This window comes from Eubalaena glacialis, chromosome 17 (assembly GCF_028564815.1).
Source record: "Eubalaena glacialis isolate mEubGla1 chromosome 17, mEubGla1.1.hap2.+ XY, whole genome shotgun sequence".
Lineage (NCBI taxonomy): Eukaryota > Metazoa > Chordata > Mammalia > Artiodactyla > Balaenidae > Eubalaena > Eubalaena glacialis.
The window spans coordinates 58,166,897-58,192,344 of record NC_083732.1 but is presented as its reverse complement, the minus strand read 5'-3'; the positions used below and the strand labels follow the sequence as shown (position 1 = coordinate 58,192,344).

At 34.9% G+C, this 25,448-nt stretch overlaps 1 protein-coding gene across 10 annotated transcripts in view; it reads right to left on the bottom strand.

Annotated features, from left to right (window-relative positions):
* Positions 1-25,448, bottom strand: part of OXR1 (oxidation resistance 1) — a 633,889-nt gene that overhangs the window by 69,281 nt on the left and 539,160 nt on the right. For all 10 annotated transcript variants that reach the window (XM_061171297.1, XM_061171296.1, XM_061171299.1 and 7 more), the window contains 3 exons: positions 9,763-9,845; positions 4,940-5,047; positions 3,401-3,514 (listed from right to left, as the gene is read on the bottom strand). In XM_061171297.1, the coding sequence (XP_061027280.1) occupies positions 3,401-3,514; positions 4,940-5,047; positions 9,763-9,845 (305 nt within the window). The remainder of the gene's footprint in view (positions 1-3,400; positions 3,515-4,939; positions 5,048-9,762; positions 9,846-25,448) is intronic.

The following is a 25,448-nucleotide window of genomic DNA, read 5'->3' as shown; positions in this document are numbered from 1 at the left end:
CTTGCATGTGTGCTATTACTTTAATGTCTGTTTTCAGGTATATAAGTTCAGGATGTCAATGAATTATGTGATTAGTATGATTAAAATAGAGGGAGGTTTATTTTATTAGATTTCACAAATATTCTCAAGATCCCCAAAACCCTGTAAGAAATTAACATCACTCTTTTATATATTTTCTCATCTATATGTGAAGAGAATAGTCACTGAATGTCTTTTTTAAAAAAATCTTATTTGACTAGAGTTAGAAAATCTTCTAAAGTTCCCTGACTAAACAATGTGGTTCTCTTGAAATTTTATAAAAGGCAATGTTATGACTTCACTGTGTCACCCAAGAAGATATGCTGAAGTCCTAACCCCCTACCTCAGAATGCGATCTTATTTGGAAATCAGCTTTTCACAGATGAAGTGAGTTAAGCTGAAGTCACACAGGAGGAGTAGAGTGGACCCTTAATCCAATTTAACTGGTTGCCTTATCTGAAGAGGAGACCACTATGTGAAGACACAAACACACAAGGAGAAGACAGCCATGTGACTACAAAGGCAGAAACTGGAGTAATCTGTCCAACAGGACAAGGAATGACAAGGATTGTGGGCAAACACCAGATGCTAGAAGAGGCAAGGAAGGATCCTCCCCCACAAGGTGCTTGCCAAAATCTTGATTCCAGACATCTAGCCTCCAGAACCGTGAGGTAAGTTTCTGATTTAAACCACCCATTTTGTAATCCTTTGTTACAGCAATCCTAGGAAACTAATACAGGCAAATAATAATTTTTTAAGTTACATAAACAGAAGAACAACATATTAAAAAGTCCAGAGAATCTTAAATATTGAGAAAAAAAAAAAAAGCAATGCTTTTGTTCACCTTTTAATCATTTTAAGCAGTACTTCTGATTATCTGCTTTACTTTTATTTTTGCTTTGGTAAGCAAAAATTTGCTACATTACTTCCACATAGCTCTTTACTACAAACTTTCTAGTTTCTACAATTTGGGACACATATATTTTAATTTTAGATTGTATGTCTCAGTCACAGAGAATCTGTACTGCTAATCCTTACCCTTTCATAAATTAGTTCAAAAAGTGGTTAAGAATATAACACAAAACCTGAATGTAGACTGTCAGGGTTTAAATCTCAGCTCTACCACTCATTAAGTATGTGATCTTGTGTAAATTACTCATTCTCTCTGTGCCTTAGTTTCCTCATTAATAAATGCATAGTAAGTACTTTTTAAATGTGAATAGTAACTGTAGCAGAATAATTCCCTATGCTTTAAAAGAAGCTTTTAATGTGCCTAAACTCTATTAATGCTTTATATATTTTCTCCTGTAAGACCTTCTAGGCCTTCCATAGAATCTCTTAGTAGTATTTTTTTCAAAATTATATTTTCTTATTACCATGAAATATAATTTCAAAATTATATTTTCTTACCACATTGTAAGTACTCTACTTTTCTTATTATCTTTTACATTTATTAGAGTATACTAAACAGTGTTTTATATTAAAGAGAATACAACTATCTGCTATCCCATCTTTCAGTGGAGTATAGTAACATAAGCAGAAATTAAAAACTTTAAAACCATTTCACTTTTCCATAATATTTATTTTAAATATTTTTTCCTCTGAATTCCATCCTAAATATATCACACTAGTAGTTCTAGCCTAAAATGGCATTAGCATAATAAATACATTTAAGATGCAGAGAGGAGAAATCAAAGGAGGTAAACAAACAAAAAAGGTTTTTATATTTACAAAAGAATGTTAGATTAAAAAAATTTTACAAAATGATGATAGTGCAAAAGTGACAGGTTTTACTACACTCACAATGATTGAATATTACTTATCTTTTTGGGTTGGATCCAATTATTTACTGATCAATAGTAGTTTCTGAGCTATCAATTTCCAGCTATAAAGTGCTAGTAAAAAAACATGGGCTCTGGACTCAGACTATCTGCGTTGGAATCCTAATTCAGGTAAGTAGTCTAGCTTTTCACAATTTTGCTTTAGGGTATGGAACACAAGCTAAATTAACCGAAAGCTACACTGCTCTCCTTTGTCATTGCCCCTTATGAATATATCTCTTTGTTAAGTCCCATGGGAAAATGGCATGGCCATGTTCAAAAAGGTCCAGTAATCGTTTGGTCCAGTATCATTAGAAACTGACTTCCATTTTCAACGATGATGAGAATAAATGTAATGTATTACTTTCATGTAGCTGTATTCTAAAGTAGTTGTCATTTTTATAAGATAGCCAACAAATAAAACATTTGAAAAAGACCCCATTTCTCCCTCCCTCCCTCTCTCTCTCACCACAAACACACAGAAAAAAGTCCCTAGGCAAGGAGACAAATAGTTATTAATAATATCATGTCCTTTACTCCATGAGAGAAGTGGAACTAGTCTAATACTAGAGCTCAGAAACTAATAATTCCTAATAATTTATAGGCAAATTAACATTAATAATTTGTGTTTTGTTACCAGTATGCCATTTGGTATCCTAAACTTTGAGTGCAAATTGAGGCAGAGAAAAGGATGTCTCCTACAATCAGCATAGCAACACAGAAGAATCTCCCACAGGAGTCTAGCCAGTTAATGGAGAAATAACCTTTTACATGTAAACATAATCATTAGGTCATTATGAAAATGGGAAATTATGATTAGTATTAATTTACACAGGAAAGGCACAAAAAACATAATTCCTGTCAGAGGAATTTTAATCAAAATTATTAAATAAAGTTTTCTTCCTTGGAATTCATTTGTAAAATGTAACATATAGAATATCTATTCCTTTAAAATGCTAGATAAATTAATATACTATTAGTTACTCCGAATTAATATTCTGAAGAACAACTAAGATAATAAATTTTTTTTTTTCTTTTTTTTTTTTTTTTGGCAGTGCCGTGCAGCATGTGGGATCTTAGTTCCCCGACCAGGGATCAAACCCGCGCCCCCTGCAGTGGAAGTGAGAAGTCTTAACCACTGGACTGCCAGGGAAGTCCCCATAAATTATTTTTTTAAAGTGTGCCAAAAATGAACTCAAGAGTTTTAAGTATTATATAAACATTCACAGAAACTCAAATAAAAATCAAATTGGACATGGACTTCCTATCATGATACACTCATGTTTGTGAAGTAAAATTCCTTTTTTAGTTAAATTATTATATGATATTTATAAAAGGGCTGATGAATATCTTTGGATTACTACTACCACCAACAGTAATCAATTTAAGCTGTCTGATTTAATAAGAATGTTTCACTTTAAAAACCGGGATTTACAAATTTAACTAACAAACTAAAAAGGTAAAATTTCGTTCAAGCCATAGGCAAAGTAGGATTAAAAAAATGATGATATATACAAATACAGTGACATTTCTTGATAGCTTTGAAAAGAAGGGAAACTTACAGTGGTCTTATCAAGTTCAGCCTCGGATGATGTTGGTGACAGAGGACTTATGGGGCTTAGAGACGGGGAGCTCTCAACACTGGAGACATATTCAGGATCAGGAACATATAAAACCTGGAAGAAAATATTCATATAAAGGTTTAGTCAAACTAAAATATGAATAATCAGATGGTATTCTCTAAGCAAGCATCATTAACAATGACCTTCAGAAATAAATTTTAAAAATTAAAACCTTCAGATTAAAAGAATGTTTATTACCGAAATAACTGTAACAAAATTTAAAAAAAGATATTTAAATTTAATTTAGATAAGTTTGATAACACAAACTGTGGGCAATAGTGAAGGGAAACAATAATTCTTATAAATTATGCGTGTTCCTCTTAAAGGACAATTTGTCAACAGCCAGCAAAATTTAAAATGTGCATATCCTTTAACTGAGCTGTTTTACTTCTAGGACTTGACTTTATAGATATACGTGCATATAAAGAAAAAGAGAAACAAACAAGAGTGTTTCTTAGAGCAATGTTTACAATAGCAAAAAAGTAGAAAGTCTAAAGCTTACTGTGCTTGGTTAAACCATAATACAGGTACACCTCGTTTTACTGTGTCACCTTATTGGACTTCGCAGATATTGCATTTTTTACAAACTGAAAGATTGTGGCAACCCTGTGTCGAGCAAGTCTATCAGTGCCATTTTTCAACTGCATTTGCTCACTTCCTGTCTCTGGGTTACATTTTGGTGATTCTTCCAACATTTCAATCTTTTCATTATTATTATATTTGTTATGGTGATCTGTGATCAGTGACTGCTGGAAAAAGATTATGACTCTCTGAAAGCTCAGATGATGGTTACAATTTTTTAGCAATAAAGTATTTTTAAATTAAGGTTTAAATTAAGGTATGTACTTTTTTTAGACATAATGCTATTGCACACTTAGCAGACTACAGTGTAGTGTAAATATAACTTTTATACACACTAGGAAACCAAATAATTCTATGACTTGCTTTATTGTGATATCTGCTTTACTGCAGTGGTCTAGAACCAAATCCACAATATTTCCAAGGCATGCCTATATATTAATAGAGTGCAATACTTTACATACATGAAAAAGTTTGAGATTATGCTTAAATAGAACATTTTTCCAGAATCAACATTATTTTTTTTTTAAAAGAAGAAAGGCTAGAATATTTTTGGAAGGGGATACATATTGGTAACTGTGGTTGCTTCTGGAAAAGGAAACTGTAAGTCTGAGATAAACTACTTTTAAAAAAGTTTGAATTTTTTACCAGGTACATGTACTGCTTTGAATATTTTTTAGAGCTCTTTAAAACTATATTTGAAAAGACAACAGTTATTTTCAATATGTATTAAGAAAAATTCACATGGATATAAGTGACATTTAATTTTCTCTTCTAGAACCAATGTGATTTGTTCAAAGTATGCATAAAATTACTCTTCTTAAGTTAACTATATTGCAATGGATACTTTCTGTCTTACAACTGATGCTTCTAACCATCAATGCATTAAAAAAAAGATACCTGTCCAGTAACAACTGCTCGGCAGAATAACTTATTTAACTGAACAAGTTCGTTGGGCGTTGTATCAAATTTCAGGGCTATACTATTCAAAGAATCCCTTGATTCAACCTGTTTAAGAGAAAAAAAAAATTAATCTGTTAAAACAGAAAAACTAAACGATGAGGTTTAATGATCATTAATATGTCTATGGACCAATTTTACATTTGACTAATAAGTAGTATTTCCATCTTTAGAGATAGGATAACTTTACAAATTTTGTGTTTGTTAGCAACTGATCTCAACCTATTATGATACAGAGTATATGCTTTATCATAATACATCACAATTACATGTAGGCCTCTACTTCAAGCAATTTCAAAATACAAAATATAATTTCCAAAACACAAACAAGTGATTTTTATTTTACAAAGATTTTAAAACAATATAAATAGTTTGCAGAACATATGTAACTTCTAGAAACTAACTTTACGTTAGCAAAGTATGCCTGTATTAAACTTAAAGTGCTGTTTCTAATGATCTTTACATAATCTGCCATTTAAATGGATAAATTAGAAAATATATTTGAACCAAAGCTGAGGAATATGTTTTTGAATCAGTATATTTTAATGATCATATTTATAGAAATCTTAAATCATGGGATTTAATTGTCAATTATCCTGAAAGAAAAAGTCATTTGATCAGTCAATGTATTCCTTTAGAGTTCTCTATACATAAAGCATTATGAGAGCTCTGTAGAGAATGATGAAGTCCAACGAAGTGGTTTTAGTGCATAAGGTATTTACAATCTAGTTAGAAAATAAGAAAGACAAAAAAGGTTATATAAAAGATGAAGAGCAATTTAACTGAAACAACAAATGCAACAGAAGCTCTGAGCAGACAGAGCAACATATTTACTCCAAATTGTCCAAGAAAGACTTTATGGAAAAGATTTAAAGCTATCTTGAAGAAGGGGTAGGAATTTGAGAAGTAGAGAGAAGGGAAGAACATTCAAAGTGAAGAGAATAGAACTGACATATCAGGAGACAGAAAAGAACAAAACACATTTGTGGGATACTATCTCTTCCTCCTAAACCATCCAGGGTACACTCATGAATTTAGGATTTTAGGAAGGTAAGTCGAGCCAAATCTCAAAAAAGGATGAGATTGAAAGGGCATTTTGAATTAGACTGTAAAAGACTTCGAAAATCAGGAAAAGTAGATATGTATGTGGGGGTAAAAAAAAAAAAAACAATAAACATATATTTTTTCTTTAATGGTTTTGTAAAACCAAATTGATGCCAAAGACACCGACTAATAATCTAGCTCTGCTCTCTTCTTCCATGCAAACTTTCTCATCTATGAAATGAGATGGTATGTCACCTACCTTATTGAGATAATGTATGTAAAAGCTCTCTATAAACCAATTTTACTTTGCAGAAACATCTGGAAGTTTATAAATTTCATATTAATTAACACACATTTCATCTTCACAGTGATCCTATCAGTTGTGGTAATGAAAGTAATAAAAACACCAATATGAAGCAAGGAAGTTACATGTCCGAGTGGCATCTTAGATTAGTGGCTACAGGTCTATGATTAATGAGACAAGAGAATGGATGCAGAAAAACCAATGTAATACTAAAGCAGCAGATCATCTTTAAGGTAATACAAATGTAAAGAAAGAGATAAAGGTATAAGATTTTCAGATAAGACTCAAGAGAAAACAGGAATGGATTGAATGAGGTTGTAATATAGCAGTAGTTGTACTATGTCAGAGGTGCAAACATTAATGATCAACTGATGCTAAAAAATTCCAACCTGGATGAACAACAGATTGAAGGAAAATGGAAACAAGAAAATAAAGCATTGGGCAAGGATGAAGAAAAAATTGGTAAAAGGTTTGCTATAATTTGTTAAATATGAAGTGGTGGTAGGAAATGTAAGCATCTAGAAAGGTAGAAATAGAAAAAAGTTTGGGTCTTACTTCATATAGTAAAGTTCTTAAGCTCTCCAAGTTGCAGAATGTAAATGGGAAAGTGAAAAGATACAAGGAACCACTCACATTTGGAATCAACAAGAGCAGAACAACCAGTGAAAGAGGTGTAAGATACAGTCAAAATGTTAGCAAGAACAGGGCAATGAAGCATAATGATAGCAAAATGTAGTACAATTAGTTTCAAGAATAAATTGAGAAAGGAGAGTATATAATCAAAGAAATAATGGCTGATAATTTTCCAGAATTTATAAATGGCATGATTCCTTAGAGTGAAGAAACACAATAAGTAAGATAAAAATTTGTCTGAATCTAGATTTATCACAGTGGCTCTACAGAACTGTAAGGACAAGAAGGAAACTTCAAAAAACAATCTAAAAAAAGAAGACTGCTTAGAAATGAACAAAAATAAAAAGGCAACAGAAGGGCATAAGATAATAGATAACTACATTCAAAGTGTTGACAGAAAATAACTGTTAACCTAATAATCTATAGGTAGCTCAACTACCAGGAATGAGGGTGCAATGAAGACTTTTCAGACACTGCCTGATTATCCATTCACAGATCCTCACTGAAAGATACATTAAAGAACACTGAGAAGGAAAGTAAAACCAGAAAGAAGGAACAGTGAGTGTTATGCAACAACAAAGAAAAAGCCACCAGGTTTAATAATTAGAAAATCATTAGTGACCTTGGACAAGGCTTTCGGTAGAATGGTACAGGGATATTAAACTAACTAGGAAGAAAATGGTTATGTATAGCATTTTCAAGGTCTACTTGATCCTACTGAAAATAATTTTATAGTTAAAAACTGTGCGTGTATGTGCATATGTGCATATATAAACACATACGTAATATATATATATGATTTTAACTTTAAAGCTACCTAAGGTACAATGACTAATTTATACTATATTTAGGTGGTCCGGAAATACATTTAAGCTAAACCATAAATATTTTAGAATAAGTAAATGTTGAGGGTACACTGTGATATTAAAAGATTTCAAAAGAAATATAGAAAAATATATTTTTCCCAAATACAAAAATCATGTTATGTACCTTATATAAAGATATTATATGAAGATTTTATAATAAGAATAGAAGACAGTAATATCTTAGTTTTAGAAACACATCTGTTTTTTTCTTTAGGATATGGCATCGGGAATAAACAAAGGGATAAAAAATGAAAACAAAGATCTCCTAGAGGATGTTTTATAACTTTTCTTATCAGTAACTGATTATTTCCCAAAGGTCATTTATAACATAAGAAAAAATATATAGTAATTCTTCAGTATCCCAGGGGATTTGTTCCAGGATCCCCACAGATATCAAAATCCATGGGTGCTTAAGTCCCTTATATAAAATGGCATAGTTATTTGCATATAACCTACACACATCCTCCATATACATTAAATCATCTCTAGATTACTTATAATACCTAATACAATGTATGTAAATAGTGGCCAGTAAGGGAAATTCAAGTTTTGCTTTTTGGAACTTTCTGGAATTTTTTTCCCCCCAATATTTCCATCCATGGTTGGCTGAATCCGTTGATGCAGAACCCAAGGATACAAATGGCCAAGTTTCAATTAACCTTTGCCCAAAATAATGGTTCTTAATTTAAATTTAAATTTGCTACCGATAACACAAGTTTTATTGAATTACAAGAAAAAAATTGGTAAACTCCTGACTTCAAAACCAACTAAACTTTTGTAATTCTTCAAAACCACAGGATTACATATGTACATAACATCTTATGCCTCATGCCTACAGTCTTATGTCTTAATAAACGCTGATGAATACATCAAACTATATTACTCAATATTTTACTGTCTGAATTTATATTCTCAATTTCTCAATCATGCAGAGAAGGTACAAGCACACTCAAGTTTATAATATGTTTAAGAGGAGATTCTTTTGATAGTAGTAAATATAATTCTACCCTAAATTATCTGGTTTCAAACCTTTTTAAAATACTTAAAATCTCAAATTGTCAATTATACAGTATATGAAAATAAAGTATAACTCAAGGCTTTGATAATTTGTTCAATTTTTAGAATTTATGAAAAATAATCAAGACTCAAACCAAGATTGGAAGACTTCATGATGACACAAATGTACAAATTGTTTCAACTTGCTATTTTCTTCTTAATACAGTTACAATAACATATTAGAAAAACACAAAATAACACAAAATTAAGCTCAGTTAAAATAACAGCTTTTTAACATGTTAAAATTACCTAACAACATTTACATTCAATCAAAGAAGCAGCACATCACAGACTAAAGTAGATTTCTCACTTCAGTTTTCCATAGTAACCAGAAATACGAAAAGCTGACGGCAAGGAAATTTGAGGGTCATTTCAAGAACATAGAAACTTAGCTAAAAATCAGTGCAAATAATCTAATGTGAGAGGTTATTCTGGAAAATTAATATCAACTTGTTTTTTCCGTATTCTATCTGCTATTTTCATTATCGTTAGCGCTGCTGGGAACATAATGAAGATCACATTTCTAAAAAAGTAAATATTTCCCTAAAAGTCTAACCTAATAAAAAATTATTGTACCACAGGAACTTTAACTCCAAGTAAATTATCATTTTGTTAAATTTGTTAGAATAATTATCTTTATATCACACTTAATAAAATTTTTCTTTAAGGAAAGAAAAATCCTAAAATACAGTTAAGAACTGAAGTACCATTATTATTAGTAAAACAGTTATCGAAAGTGGTGTACAGATTTTTAAAATAAGGCAATTAGGAACCTTTGTCTTAATTACAGCATAAACAAAGAATGTCTCAAATAAGACTATCACAAAGAGAAATCAGCTTCTTCAAAACAAATAACTTACAGTATATTCAGTAGTCCCTTTGGGTTTCTGAAAAGACATTCTTCTCCCATCTTTCTTGTCTAGGGTCTTCTTTTGGCCAGTGTCTAAAAAAAAAAAAAAATGACGCAAAACTCTATTAAATTCATTTTCCTTTCACAGTAATGTCAAGGACTGCTAAATAGAGCTCACTGGGCAGATATCTACTGGATTCACCAGTAATACAGCTTGCTACTTAAGATTCTCTACTCTAAAATACAACCGAGTATCAAAATAAGTAAATGTACTTCCTTCCTGCTTGCTTTACGAACTGACCAGTATGAAACACTATAATAACTGGAAGTCAATTCAAAACCTAAGTAACTGTCAGCTGAAAGGAAGGTATTAAAAAGTAAATTAAGGGCCATATCTTTCCACATATCTAACCTGATTATAATAAAGCTATATTTGAAGATTATTATTATTATTAACCAAACCAAGTCTGAAATATGTAACATTAATCTTCACAAAAGAAAATGTCTCTACTTCTACAATCACAGTAAAAGACAGTCATCTCTATGGAATTGTATTAAATTACTGAATTCCTTACATATACCATGAAGTAGATTAAGATACTCTTTCATATATAAACATACTTCTATGCACTTCATTTCAGATAGAGTGCCAACTATTTTTCACTTGCTTATCAAGACATTTCACTTGAACACATCATTACCACCAAGTTTATGGTATCTGTTTCAGTTCAAATTTTGCATTAATGTTAATCTTCTCATCTATACTTCATGTAACAAAGACTGCACTGAACTTATAAAATACCACTCCTATCTAAACAATTTTAAATAAAATCAATCTCTAAAAAACTAATAAAAAACTCAAAACTGAGTAAGATAGTAAACATAGCAAAATGCTATACTCACACTCAATTTTTATAAGATTAAAACAGTAATTTTCAAAGAAAAATTAGTTCTACCTAAGCCTAAAGAATCTAGAAAATATCTACTTCATTGTTCTCCATCTATCCAATCTTAATTGACATTTTGACCATACTAGAGTTTGTTTATATGTATCTAATTAGCTCAGTTGGGTGAATGGTTCTAATGAAGCATTAACAATAACAAAAATAATATTAATAATCAAGTCTGAATCCGAAAGAGGTCAGTTAGCTCTGCAATACTTAAAAAGGCTGTCCTAAAACCTTCCTGATCACCCAGGCTAAGCCAGATCTCTGTTATTAGTCACAGAGCATCTTTGTCTCCTTCACAGCATCTGGCACAGTTTAAAGTTTCTTTTTACATCTCTCCCACTAAACTGTAACCTATAAAACACCGTGCTTGCTTTGTTCGCAACGACTTCTCAGTGCCTAACAAAGAGCTTGACACAAGGCAAGCATCACATTTGAACGAACTAATGTTTTGAAGCTACAACCTGAACTGTACCTAGAACTGCCACAGTTCTTATAGTCATTTTTTTTTTTAAAGGAAAGTGGACAAAGGAAAAAAATATATATATACCGTCTGGCTGTAGAAAAAGAGGCATTTTTCTAAAGGTATGGTGAGAATGCAAAATGGTACAATTCTTACGGAAAGACAATATTTTTGCTTATCACTATATTCTAATTTTTTCTCCAATAAACAGCATATATGTGAATTTGATTTTTTGTGATAAAACATTAAAACTATTTTTAAATAAATTTTAGAAATTAATTTATTTCTGCTATTTCATAAACAGCAGGAGCCAAAAACACTTTCCTCATTTTGCAATTTAAAAGCAATGCAAAATACAATTACAGATTACTTTTAACTAGTAATATATATCCCTTCCTAATTGATTTCAGGAGTAAACATTAGTCTACACTTATTTGTCTAACAGTAGTTTTTCAATCCGTTAAAGAGTTCATTAAACATTTAATCACAATTAAGTTTGCAACTGCACTACCATTTTCAAAAGTTTGCCATGGAGTGAAGTTCAGAGGAAAAAAACTAATATAACAGTTTTCTGCAGTTTAAAGTTTCAAACAAATTGAAAGCATTCACTTTAATAATTTAAAATTGTAAAATATATTGTAATATTATAAAAATAGTTCTAAAATTATTTTAATAACCAATATTAAAACATGTATTCACAAATATAAGTACCAGAGTACAATGAAATACACTGATCATTCTTTTCTATCAATATGAAAATATAATCACAATACTTGAGAGTTGAAAGTGATCACAGTTGTTACCTAGTCCAGTCTCTTACTTGGTAACTTTATAATACCTTTTCTTACATGGTAACTTTATAATACCCTTTTAAAGACAGTTGCCAGCAAACGTCAATCTAGATTGGGAGTATGGAAAGGAGAGGTCCTATTTTTCTTTTTTACAAAAATTATTACAGTTTAGAAATGCATAGATATTTGTCATTTGACAATCAAAATAATAGTTAACATTTACCAAGTGCCTAGCATATTCCAGGCACTGTTCTAAGGACTTTATATTTACTTATTGTCTTACCTAATTCATCAACCTTATAAAGTGGGTATCATTATTATCCCCATTTTACAACTGAGAAAACCAAGGCACAATTTTGGTTATCAAAATGAAGGAGTATTACTGGCATCTAATGGGTATAGGCCATGGATACTGCTAAACATTGTGTGCTAAACAATGCACACAACAGTCCCCCCAAAAAAGAACAATGTCACAAAACGTCAACACTGCTGAGGCTGAGAAACAATGCTATATACCCAGCACCTAATACAGTAGTAAACATGACATATGGTAGGTGTTCAATAAATATCTGATAAATAAATGAATACATATGACTTTCCCTGAGATATAATTATCTGGTATAGTGGAAACAGCAGGGAGTTAGATTTTACTTCATCATTACCAGAAGCAAAAACTTAATATATGTAATCTAAAAAAAGAAATTCCTATCTAGACTGCATCCTACAAGTTTTGATACACTGTATTTTAATAATTCCATCCAAAATATTTTATGGCTTCTACCCTAATTTCTTCTTTTGCTATTTAGAGAATATTGTTTAATTTGCCGATCTATGACAATTTAAAATTTTTATCTTTTGGTTACTGATTTCTAGCTTAATTGTACTGTGGTGAAAGAAAATACTCTTAAATAGTTAAAACCTATAAAATTCGTTGAAACTTGCTCTATAATCACATATAAATTTAGTAAATGCTCCATACGTGCTTGAAAAGAATGTGTATTCTGTACTGTAGGGTAGTGTTATATGTGTGTTTGTGTGTATGTGTGGATATGCATACATACACACACACACTCCTATCTCCACATCCATGAGATTAAGTTTGCTGATTGTGTTGTTTAAATGTTCTACATCCATATTGGTTTGCTTCTGCATGCTTATTCTTTAAATTACTGATAGAGACTGTTAAAATCTCCCACTATGATTGTGGGTTATTCAGGTCCTCCTAAGTCTCCTTACTTTGCTTTCTATATTTTGAGACCGTGATATTAGGTTCATACAAATTAAGAACCGAACACCTACTAATTGTTTTAGATGACATCTTCCCGGTATATTGAAACTTTTCTTACAATATTTTTTGCCTTAAAGTTTGACATACTCTTTAACTATTATGTTAGTGGTCATCCCATAGGTTACAGCCTAAATTACTAATTTTTCACTATCTAATATTAATTAGCACTTTTATCATCTTTCTGGATAATGTAAGGATGTTAAAAACTATGTGCCTTTACCAAGACTTATATGCAATTGTTATTACATACTTTAATTACATGTATGTGTATTTAAAAACACTGTAAGACATTATTATTCTTCTAGACAGTCAACATTCATTTAGTTTTGCCCTCATATTTACCATTTTAATTGCAGCTCTGGGTAATTTCACAGGGGATGGATTCTAAGCTGGTAGGTATTTTCCCCTGCCATTTAGTTTCCACTGTTTCTGTTGAGAAATCAACTGTCAATCTTATCGCTACATCATTGACTACTTGTTCTGACTGCTTTTAAGATTTTTCATCTTTAGTGAGATTTGTATTGATTCCACTAGGGGCCTGTAGGGATGCCTGAATCTGTGAATTAAAGTATTTCATCAGTCTTGGAGTTTTCAGCCATTCTCTCATTAAATAATACTTTTGCTCCCCTTCTCTCCTTTCATTTGGGGACTCAAATATACACACGTTAGAACTTCTAATTAAAACTTTTTTTTTCTTTTTTGGCTGTGTTGGGTCTTCATTGCTGGGCATGGGTTTTCTCTAGTTGCGGCAAGCAGGGGCTACTCTTCGTTGTGGTGCGCAGGCTTCTCACTGAGGTGGCTCCTCTTGTTGTGGAGTGACATGTAGGCTCAGTAGCGGCAGCACGCGGGCCCTAGAGCAACCGGGCTTCAGTAATTGCGGCACATGAGCTCAGTAGTTGCGGTGCATGGGCTCTACGGCGCGCGGGCTTCAGTAGTTGTGGTGTGCAGGCTCAGCAGTTGTGATGCGTGGGCTCAGTAGTTGTGGCTCATGGGCTCTAGAGCGGAGGCTCAGTAGTTGTGGCGCACGGGCTTAGTTGCTCCGTGGCATGTGAGATCTTCCCGGACAGGGATTGAACCCATGTCCCCTGCATTGGCAGGCAGATTCTTAACCACTGTGCCACCAGGGAAGTCCCAAGAACTTCTAATTATATTTTGTATTAAGCTTACCCCCTCCTTTATTTTCCACTTTTTTGTCCCTCTCTCTTTATTCTGGATATTTTCTTCTGACCTATCTTTCAATTCACTAATTCTCTCTTCTGTGGTGGCTAATTTGCTGTTAAATTCATCCACAAAGATCCTAATTAAGACCTTTAGATTTCGTTAATCTAAAAAATTAATTACATTTTTCAATTCTAGAATATCCATTTTTCTTTTTTATAGGTTGTACCTCTACAAAACTCTCAATTAGCTCAAAATTCTCAACACAGCTATTTCAAATCTGATAACTACAAGATACAGAGTTCCTGTGGGTCTGTTTCTATTTTCTTGTTTTTTCTGCTATCTTGTCAGGTGCCTAATTATATTTTATATACTGGATACTAAATTTGAAAAATGGTCTATAGACAGAATTTGACACAAAGAAAGCTGTATTTCTCCAGAAAAGATGTTTGCTTCTGCCAAATACTTGAGGACACTAGCAATACCAGATCTTATTAATGCAGTTACAGGAATGATAATTTAAAGCTGAGCTACCATCCTATGAGAGCCTAGCCACTTCAGTTTTTCTGTATCCTAAGGTACAGCATTTTGGGGTCCTAAGTGAGAGGAGTTCACCCCTCTCCTGTGGTGGGTCTTGTACTCTGTCCCTGTCTCCTTATACCCAACAGGCTACCAAAAGCACCTCTTAATCTCTCAGCTGTTGCTTCTGGAATCAACACAACCCCCAGGGAAAAAAAGCAATCCCAAATTGGAGCTGCTCCTCCTTGGGCCTCTGTCAGCACTCAGATCCTAATCTAGTCATATCAGTTAGCATTCTAATACCTTCAATAAAATTTGTTTTGTTTTCACTCAGCTATTTATTTATTTATAATTGAAGTATAGTTGATTTACAATATTGTGTTAGTTTCTGATATACAGCAAAGTGATTTAGTTATACATATATATATATTCATTTTCATATTCTTTTCCATTGTGGTTTATAACAGGATATTGAATATAGTTCCCTGTGCTATATAGTAGGACCTTGTTTATCTATTTTATATATAGTAGTTTATTTCTGCTAATCCCAAACTCCTAATTTGTCCCTCCCCCACCTCCCTTACCCTTTGGTAACCATAAGTTTGTTTTCTAAGCCTATGAGTCTGCCTCTGTTTTGTATGTAAGTTCATTTGTATCATATTTTAGATTCCACGTATAAGTGATATCATATGGTATTTGTCTTTCTCTTTCTGACTTACTTCACTTAGTATCATAATCTCTAGGTCCATCCAAGTTGCTGCAAATGGCATTATTTCATTCTTTTTTATGGCTGAGTAGTATTTTATTGGGCATATATACCACATCCTCTTTATCCATTCATCTGTCGACAGGCATTTAGGTTGCTTCCATGTCTTGGCTATTATAAATAGTGCTGCTGTGAACACTGAGGCGCATGTATCTTTCGAAATTAGAGTTTGCACCGGATATATGCCCAGGAGTCAGACTGCTGAATCATACGACAACTCTATTTTTAGTTTACTAAGGAAACTTCACATGGTTTTCCACAGTGGCTGCACCAATTTACATTCCCACCAACAGCGTAGGAGAGTTCCCTTTTCTCCACATCCTCTCCAGGATTTGTTACTTGTAGACTTTTTAATGACTGGCCCAGCTTTTTAAATTGTTCTCAGCAGGACAGTCTGAATTACCTAGCTTGCTATTACCAGATGGAGAAGTTCCAAAAGATTTTTAAGTAGAGAAATGAGAAAGCAGTATCAGACTTTAAATTAAAAATCATGTCGGTAATAGAATGGGAAAGGCAAACTGGAAGAAGAAAGCAAGGCTGAAAACCAACAATGAAAACTGTATGACGTTTTAATATACGAAAAGACACCTAGTATAACTGAATATGGTAATTTTGGTAGTAGCTACTGATAAAAAGTTTGATGATTTAAAAATACTGACATAGACTTTCAAGATGGCGGAAGAGTAAGACGTGGTGATCACCTTCCTCCGCACAAAAACATCAGAAATACATCTACATGTGGAGCAACTCCTACAGAACACCTACTGAATGCTGGCAGAAGACCTCACACTTCCCAAAAGGAAAGAAACTTGCACGTACCTGGAAAGGGCAAAAAAAAAAAAAAAGAAAAACAGAGACAAAAGAATAGGGACAGGACCTGCACCTCAGGGAGGGAGCTGTGAAGGAGGAAAAGTTTCCACACACTAGGAAGCCCCTTCACTGGCGGAGACGGGGGGTGGCGGGGGGGAAGCTTCGGAGCCACGGAGGAGAGCACAGCAACTGGGGTGCAGAGGGAAAGCAAAGAGATTAACGCACAAAAGATCAGTGACAACCAGCACTCACCAGCCCAAGAGGCTTGTCTGCTCACCCGCCGAGGCGGGTGGGGGCTGCGAGCTGAGGCTCCAGCTTCGGAGGGAGGATCCCAGGGAGAGGACTGGGGTTGGCTGCGTGAACACAGCCTGAAGGGGGCTAGTGCGCCACAGCTAGCTGGGAGGGAGTCTGGGAAAAAGTCTGGACCTGCCTAAGAGGCAAGAGACCATTGTTTCTGGGTGCACAAGGAGAGGGGATTCAGAGCACCACTTAAATGAGCTCCAGAGACCGGCGCGAGCCGCGGCTATCAACCCGGACACCAGAGACGGGCATGAAACGCTAAGGCTGCTTCTGCAGCCACCAAGAAGCCTGTGTGCAACCACAGGTCACTATCCACACTTCCCCTCCTGGGAGCCTGTGCAGCCCGCCACTGCCAGGGTCCCACGATCCAGGGACAACTTCCCCGGGAGAACACACGGCGTGCCTCAGTCTGGTACAACGTCATGCCGGCCTCTGACACCGCAGGCTCGCCCCGCACTCCGTACCCCTCCCTCTCCCCAGCCTGAGTGAGCCAGAGCCCCTTAATCAGCTGCTACTTTAACCCCGTCCGGTCTGAGTGAAGAACAGACACCCTCAGGCAACCTACACGCAGAGGCAGGGCCAAATCCAAAGCTGAACCCCAGGAGCTGTGCGAACAAAGAAGAGAAAGGGAAATCTTTCCATGCAGCCTCAGGAGCAGCAAATTAAATCTCCACAATCAACTTGATGTACCCTGTATACCTGAATAGACAATGAATCATCCCAAAATTGAGGCGGTGGACTTTGGGAGCAACGATATATATATTTTTTTCCTTTTTCTTTTTTTGTGAGTGTGGATGTGTATGCCTCTTTGTGTGATTCTGTCTGTATAGCTTTGCTTTTACCATTTGTCCTAGGGTTCTGTCTGTCCATTTTTTTGTTTTTTTTTTAGTATAGTTTTTAGCTCTTGTTCTTATTGGTGGATATGTTCTTTGGTTTGGTTGCTCTCTTCTTTCTTTTTTTTATTACATTTTAATTTTTTTATTTTTAATAACTATTTTATATTTTTTATTTGAATAACTTTTTCTTTTCTCTTTCTTTCTTTTTCTCTCTCTCTCCCCCTCCTTTTTCTTCTGAGCCATGTGGCTGATAGGGTCTTGGTGCTGCGGCTGGGTGTCAGGCCTGTGCCTCTGAGGTGGGAGAGCTGAGTTCAGGACATTGGTCCAACAGACACCTCCTGGCTCCACGTAATATCAAATGATGAAAGCTCTCCCAGAGATCTCCATCTCAACGTGAAGACCCAGCTCCACTCAACAACCAGCAAGCTTCAGTGCTGGACACTCTATGCCAAACAACTAGCAAGACAGAACACAACTCCACCCATTAGAAGAGAGGCTGCCTAAAATCGTAACAAGTTCGCAGACACCCCAAAACACACCACCAGACACGGTCCTGCCCACCAGAAAGACAAGATCCAGCCTCATCCACCTGAACACAGGCACCAGTCCCCTCCAGCAGGAAGGCTACACAAGCTACTGAACCAACCTTACCCACTGGGGGCAGACACCAAAAATAACGGGAACTACGAACCTGCAGGCTGCAAAAAGGAGACCCCAAACACAGTAAGTTAAGCAAAATGAGAAGACAGAGAAACACACAGCAGATGAAGGAGCAAGGTAAAAACCCACCAGACCAAACAAATGAAGAGGAAATAGGCAGTCTACCTGAAAAAGAATTAAGCATAAGGATAGTAAAGATGATCCAAAATCTTGGAAATAGAATGGAGAAAATACAAGAAACGCTGAACAAGTACCTAGAAGAACTAAAGAGCAAACAAACAATGATGAACCACACAATAAATGAAATTAAAAGTTCTCTAGAAGGAATCAATAGCAGAATAACTGAGGCAGAAGAACGGAAAAGTGAACTGGAAGATAAAATAATGGAAATAACTACTGCAGAGCAGAATAAACAAAAAAGAATGAAAAGAACTGAGGACAGTCTCAGAGACCTCTGGGACAACATTAAACGCACCAACATTCAAATTATAGTGGTCCCAGAAGAAGAAGAGAAAAAGAAAGGGACTGAGAAAATATCTGAAGAGATTACAGTTGAAAACTTCCTTAACATAGGAAAGGAAATAGTCAATCAAGTCCAGGAAGCGCAGAGAGTCCCATACAGGATAAATCCAAGGAGAAACACGCCAAGACACATACTAGTCTATCAAAAATTAAATACAAAGAACAAATACTAAAAGCAACAAAGGAAAAACAACAAATAACATACAAGGGAATCCCCATAAGGTTAACAGCTGATCTTTCAGCAGAAACTCTGCAAGCCAGAAGGGAGTGGCAGGACATATTTAAAGTGATGAAAGGGAAAAACCTACAACCAAGATTACTCTACCCAGCAAGGATCTCACTCAGATTTGATGGAGAAATTAAAACCTTTACAGACAAGCAAAAGCTAAGAGAATTCAACACCACCGAACCAGCTCTACAACAAATGCTAAAGCAACTTCTCTCGGCAGGAAACACAAGAGAAGGAAAAGACCTACAATAACAAACCCAAAACAATTAAGAAAATGGTAATAGGAACATACGTATCGATAACTACCTTAAATGTAAATGGATTAAATGCTCCAACCCAAAGACATAGACTGGCTGAACGGATATAAAAACAAGACCCATATATATGCTGTCTACAAGAGACCCACTTCAGACCTAGGGACACATACAGACTGAAAGTGAGGGGATGGAAAAAGATATTCCATGCAAACGGCAATCAGAAGAAAGCTGGAGTAGCAATCCTCGTATCAGACAAAATCGACTTTAAAATAAAGACTGTGACAAGAGACAAAGAAGGACACTACATAATGATCAAGGGATCAATCCAAGAAGAAGATGTAACAATTGTAAATATTTATGCACCCAACATAGGAGCACCTCAATACATAAGGCAAATGCTAACAGCCATAAAAGGGGAAATTGACAGTAACACAATCATAGTAGGGGACTTTACCACCCCACTTTCACCAATGGACAGATCATCCAAAATGAAAATAAATAAGGAAACACAAGCTGTAAATGATACATTAAATAAGATGGAACTTAACTGATAAAGGACATTCCATCCAAAATCAACAGAATACACTTTCTTCTCAAGTGCTCATGGAACATTCTCTAGGATAGATCACATCCTGGGTTAGAAATCAAGCCTTGGTAAATTTAAGAAAACAGAAATCGTATCAAGTATCTTTTCCGGCCACAACGCTATGAGACTAGATGTCAATTACAGGAAAAAAATCTGTGAAAAATACGAACACATGGAGGCTATACAATACATTACTTAATAACCAAGAGGTCACTGAAGAAATCAAAGAGGAAATCAAAAAAAACCTAGAAACAAATGACAATGAAAACACGACGACCCAAAACCTATGCGATGCAGCAAAAGCAGTTCTAAGAGGGAAGTTTATAGCAATACAATCCTACCTCAAGAAACAAGAAACATCTCACATAAACAACCTAACCTTACACCTAAAGCAATTAGAGAAAGAAGAACCAAAAAAACCCCAAAGTTAGCAGAAGGAAAGAAATTATAAAGATCAGATCAGAAATAAATGAAAAAGAAATGAAGGAAATGATAGCAAAGATCAATATAAATAAAAGCTGGTTCTTTGAGAAGATAAACAAAGTTGATAAACCTTTAGCCAGACTCATCAAGAAAAAAAAGTGAGAAGACTCAAATCAACAGAATTAGAAATGAAAAAGGAGAAGTAACAACGGACACTGCAGAAACACAAAGGATCATGAGAGATGACTACAAGCAACTATATGCCAATAAAATGGAGAACCTGGAAGAAATGGACAAATTCTTAGAAAGGTATAATCTTCCAAGACTGAACCAGGAAGGAATAGAAAACATAAACAGACCAATCACAAGCACTGAAATTGAGAATGTGATTAAAAATCTTCCAACAAACAAAAGCCCAGAACCAGATGGCTTCACAGGTGAGTTCTATCAAACATTTAGAGAAGAGCTAACACCTATCCTTCTCAAACTCTTCCAAAATATAGCAGAGGGAGGAACACTCCCAAACTCATTCTATGAGGCCACCATCACCCTGATACCAAAACTAGACAAAGATGTCACAAAGAAAGAAAACTACAGGCCAATTATCACTGATGAACATAGATGCAAAAATCCTCAACAAAATACTAGGAAACAGAATCTAACAGCTTAAAAGGATTAAACACCATGATCAAGTGGGGTTTATCCCAGGAATGCAAGGATTCCTCAGTATACACAATTCAATCAATGTAATACACTGTATTAACAAATTGAAGGATAAAAACCATATGATCATCTCAATAGATGCAGAAAAAACTTCTGACAAAATTCAACACCCATTTATGATAAAAACCCTCCAGAAAGTAGGCATAGAGGGAACTTACCTCAACATAATAAAGGCCATATATGATAAACCCGCAGCCAACATCATTCTCAATGGTGAAAAACTGAAATCATTTTCACTAAGATCAGGAACAAGACAAGGTTGCCCACTCTCACCACGATTATTCAACACAGTTTTGGAAATTTTAGCCACAGCAATCAGAGAAGAAAAAGAAATAAAAGGAATCCAAATCGGAAAAGAAGATGTAAAGCTGTCACTGTTTGCAGATGACACGATACTATACATAAAGAATCCTAAAGACTCTACCAGAAAACTCTAGAGCTAATCAACGAATTTGCTAAAGGAGCAGGATACAAAATTAATGCACAGAAATCTCTTGCATTCCTATACACTAATGATGAAAAATCTGAAAGAGAAATTAAGGAAACACTCCCATTTACCACTGCAACAAAAAGAATAAAATACCTAGGAATAAACCTACCTAAGGAAGCAAAGTACCTGTGTGCAGAAAACTATAAGACACTCATGAAAGAAAGTAAAGACGATACAAACAGATGGAGAGATATACCATGTTCTTGGATTGGAAGAATCCACATTGTGAAAATGACTATAGTACCCAAAGCAATATCCAGATTCAATGCAATTCCTATCAAACTACCAATGGTATTTTTCACAGAACTAGAACAGAAAATTTCACAGTTTGTAGGGAAACACAGAAGACCCCGAATAGCCAAAGCAATCTTGAGAAAGAAAAACAGAGCTGGAGGAATCAGACTCCTGGACTTCAGAGTATACTACAAAGCTACAGTAATCAAGACAGTATGTTACTGGCACAAAAACAGAAATATAGATCAATGGAACAGGATAGAAAGCCCAGAGATAAACCCACGCACATATGATCACCTTATTTTTGATAAAGGAGGCAAGAATATACAATGGAGAAAAGACAGCCTCTTCAATAAGTGGTGCTGGGAAAACTGGACAGCTACATGTAAAAGAATGAAATTAGAACACTCCCTAACACCATACACAAAAATAAACTCAAAATGGATTAAAGACCTAACTGTAAGGCCAGACACTATAAAACTCACAGAGGAAAACATAGGCAGAACACTTTATGACATAAATCACAGCAAGATCCTTTTTGACCCACCAACTAGAGACATGGAAATAAAACCAAAAATAAACAAATGGGACCTAATGAAACTTAAAAGCTTTTGCACAGCAAGGAAAACAATAAAAAAGACGAAAAGACACCCCTTAGAATGGGAGAAAATATTTGCAAGTGAAGCAACTGACAAAGGATTAGTCTCCAAAATTTACAAGCAGCTCATGCAACTCAATATCAAAAAAACAAACAACCCAATCCAAAAATGGGCAGAAGACTTAAATAGACATTTCTCCAAAGAAGATATACAGATTGCCAACAAACACATGAAAGGATGCTCAACATCACTAATCATTAGAGAAATGCAAAGCAAAACCACAATGAGGTATCACCTCACACCAGTCAGAATGGCCATCATCAAAAAATCTAGAAACAATAAATGCTGGAGAGAGTGTGGAGAAAAGGCAACCCTCTTGCACTGTTGGTGGGAATGTAAATTGATACAGTCACTATGGAGAACAGTATGGAGGTTCCTTAAAAAACTAAAAACAGAACTACCATAATACCCAGCAATCCCACTACTGGGCATATACCCTGAGAAAACCATAATTCATAAAGAGTCATGTACCAAAATATTCATTGCAGCTCTGTTTACAATAGCCAGGACATGGAAGCAACCTAGGTGTCCATCATCGGATGAATGGATAAAGAAGATGTGGCACATATATACAATGGAATATTGCTCAGCCATAAAAAGAAACAAAACTGAGTTATTTGTAGTGAGGTGGATGGACCTAGAGTCTGTCATACAGAGTGAAGTCAGAAAGAGAGAAACAAATACCATATGCTAACACATATATATGAATCTAAAAAAAAAAAAGAAAAATGGTTCTGAGAACCTAGGAGCAGGACAGGAATAAAGACGCAGATGTAGAGAATGGACTTGAGGACACGGGGAGGGGGAAGGGTAAGCTGGGACAAAGTGAGAGAGTGGCATGGACATATATACACTACCAAATGTAAAACAGATAGCTAGTGGGAAGCAGCCGCATAGCACAGGGTGATCAGCTCGGTGCTTTGTGACCACCTAGAGGGGTGGGATAAGGAGGGTGGGAGGGAGGGAGACGCAAGAGGGAAGAGATATGGGGACATACGTGTATGTATAGCTGATTCACTTTGTTATAAAGCAGAAACTAACACACCATTGTAAAGCAATTATACTCCAATAAAGATGTTAAAAAAATAAAATTAAATTAAAAATAAAAATATTGAGCTGGGAGTCAATATTTTCAAACACAATAATATAGATTTTAAACTTTGAAAAGCATCTTCTAAACTAAAAAAATATGGTGATTACTGCTTTTCTAATTAACTGATCCCATCTATAGTGAAATAGTACAGGAAAAAATGCCTGTATTTTCAACCTTTCACTTGTTATTGACTGCTTATCCATAGTCAAAACAAAAATAAACTTAAAAAAAAGTCCCTCAATTTTTCTTGAACTTTGTAACCATCCTCTTCTAGATATCAGCCTGTGTTTCTGCTTCTTTTCATAGTTGAACTTTTGGAAATAAGAGTCTACTTTCACTGTCTTTACTCCATCACCTCTTACTGATTCCACAATGTACTGCAATGTCTTCTGTCTTCCCAGTTCCCTAAACCTGCAAAGGAGAATAAACTAAAGGGCAAATTTGATAGTCTTTTTCAATTTTATTTTATTTGAACTTTATGAAGCACCCAACTAATTCCTTACCAATGCTCACCTTTCCTTTTATTTGGTAACATCTCACACTCCTTGGTTTCTAACCCATTTTTTGTTCCCCTTTAATGCTCCTTTCCTCTACCCAGCCAAGGGATTTTTGTGTTGTGTGTGGCTCACTTCTAAGTGAAAAGATCCATGATACAGAGTGCTATAGAGCCTTGCTATTTAAAATTGTGTTCCAAGGACCAGCAGCATTGGCATCACCTGGGAGCTTACTGTGAAGGCAGGATCTCGGGTTTCACTCCAGAACTACTGATTCACCATTGCATGCACAATAAATTTGAGAAGGACTGTTAGTAGAGCTTTTGAAAGGATTAAACTTGCAGACTGAATAACTGACAGAAGAAACAGCCTTCCTTATACAACTCCCTACCCGTGACAGTAACACTAGCATCTTCCAATCTCTGTCAAACTAACTGTTTTCTAAGGTAGTCATTGTGATAGACTACCTTACAGTTACTAAATACTCTGTATTCCTCCCTGGGGAGGAATATAAAATACACTGTACCATCCCACTGACGTCAGACTTGGCTATGTCACTTGCTTTTCCCAAGGAAACATGAACAGAAACCATGAGTCTTTCAGGTAGAAGTGTTAAGACCCAACATTAAACTTCTAAGCTCTTTTTTCCTTCTATCTCAAGACCAGGGCTGTTCCATATACTGACTACTCTCTAAAAGGCTATTCCACGTACACATACCTGTGCACACACATCTAGTCATTCCTGTTTCTGCTCCTGGTTAAATTAAAGTGCTTGGAAAATAAAAGTTCTTCAGGAATTCATGCATAAAAAGCAAATCACCTACTAGGGGCAAAAGAAAACAGTCTAGCTTGCTTAAGACCTCTTTACTGAAACATTATTCAATGCCACAAGAATGAAATTATACCAAATTATCAAAATAAAAACTCTAGGAATGATCAAAGGAGTAGCAGGGAGTACTGAACAATTATGTAGTGGAAAAACTATTTGTGACTGTTATGCTATATAAGTATGAGAATTGTAAATATGATGTAATAAATATCAGGAAGTGGGGAGAAGAAATATGGGAGATGACACTGCTCATGTTACCTCAAAGACTTAAAGAAACCCCACCTAAAACTGAAACAAAAATGTAACAATAATACCAATCTCTTAATATTTTTGCAGATTCTGCTTAACTTTAGACACACCATTTAGGAAATACTTTCTTAAGGCAAACAAATATCTTTCAGTCACTCTTTCCCTCTAACCATCTATCCATCATTTTATACGTATATATTCATAAAATACATCTTAACAATAATGCCTACCCTAACATTAATGACATCACTATATAGTTGGATTGGAGGTGGCTTTTAAGCTTTAATCTTTGTTATGTATGACTTCTTCATAGTTAGCATGCATTAGTTTTACCAAAGTTTATAATCTAGCACCTACCCCTCAGTTAAGA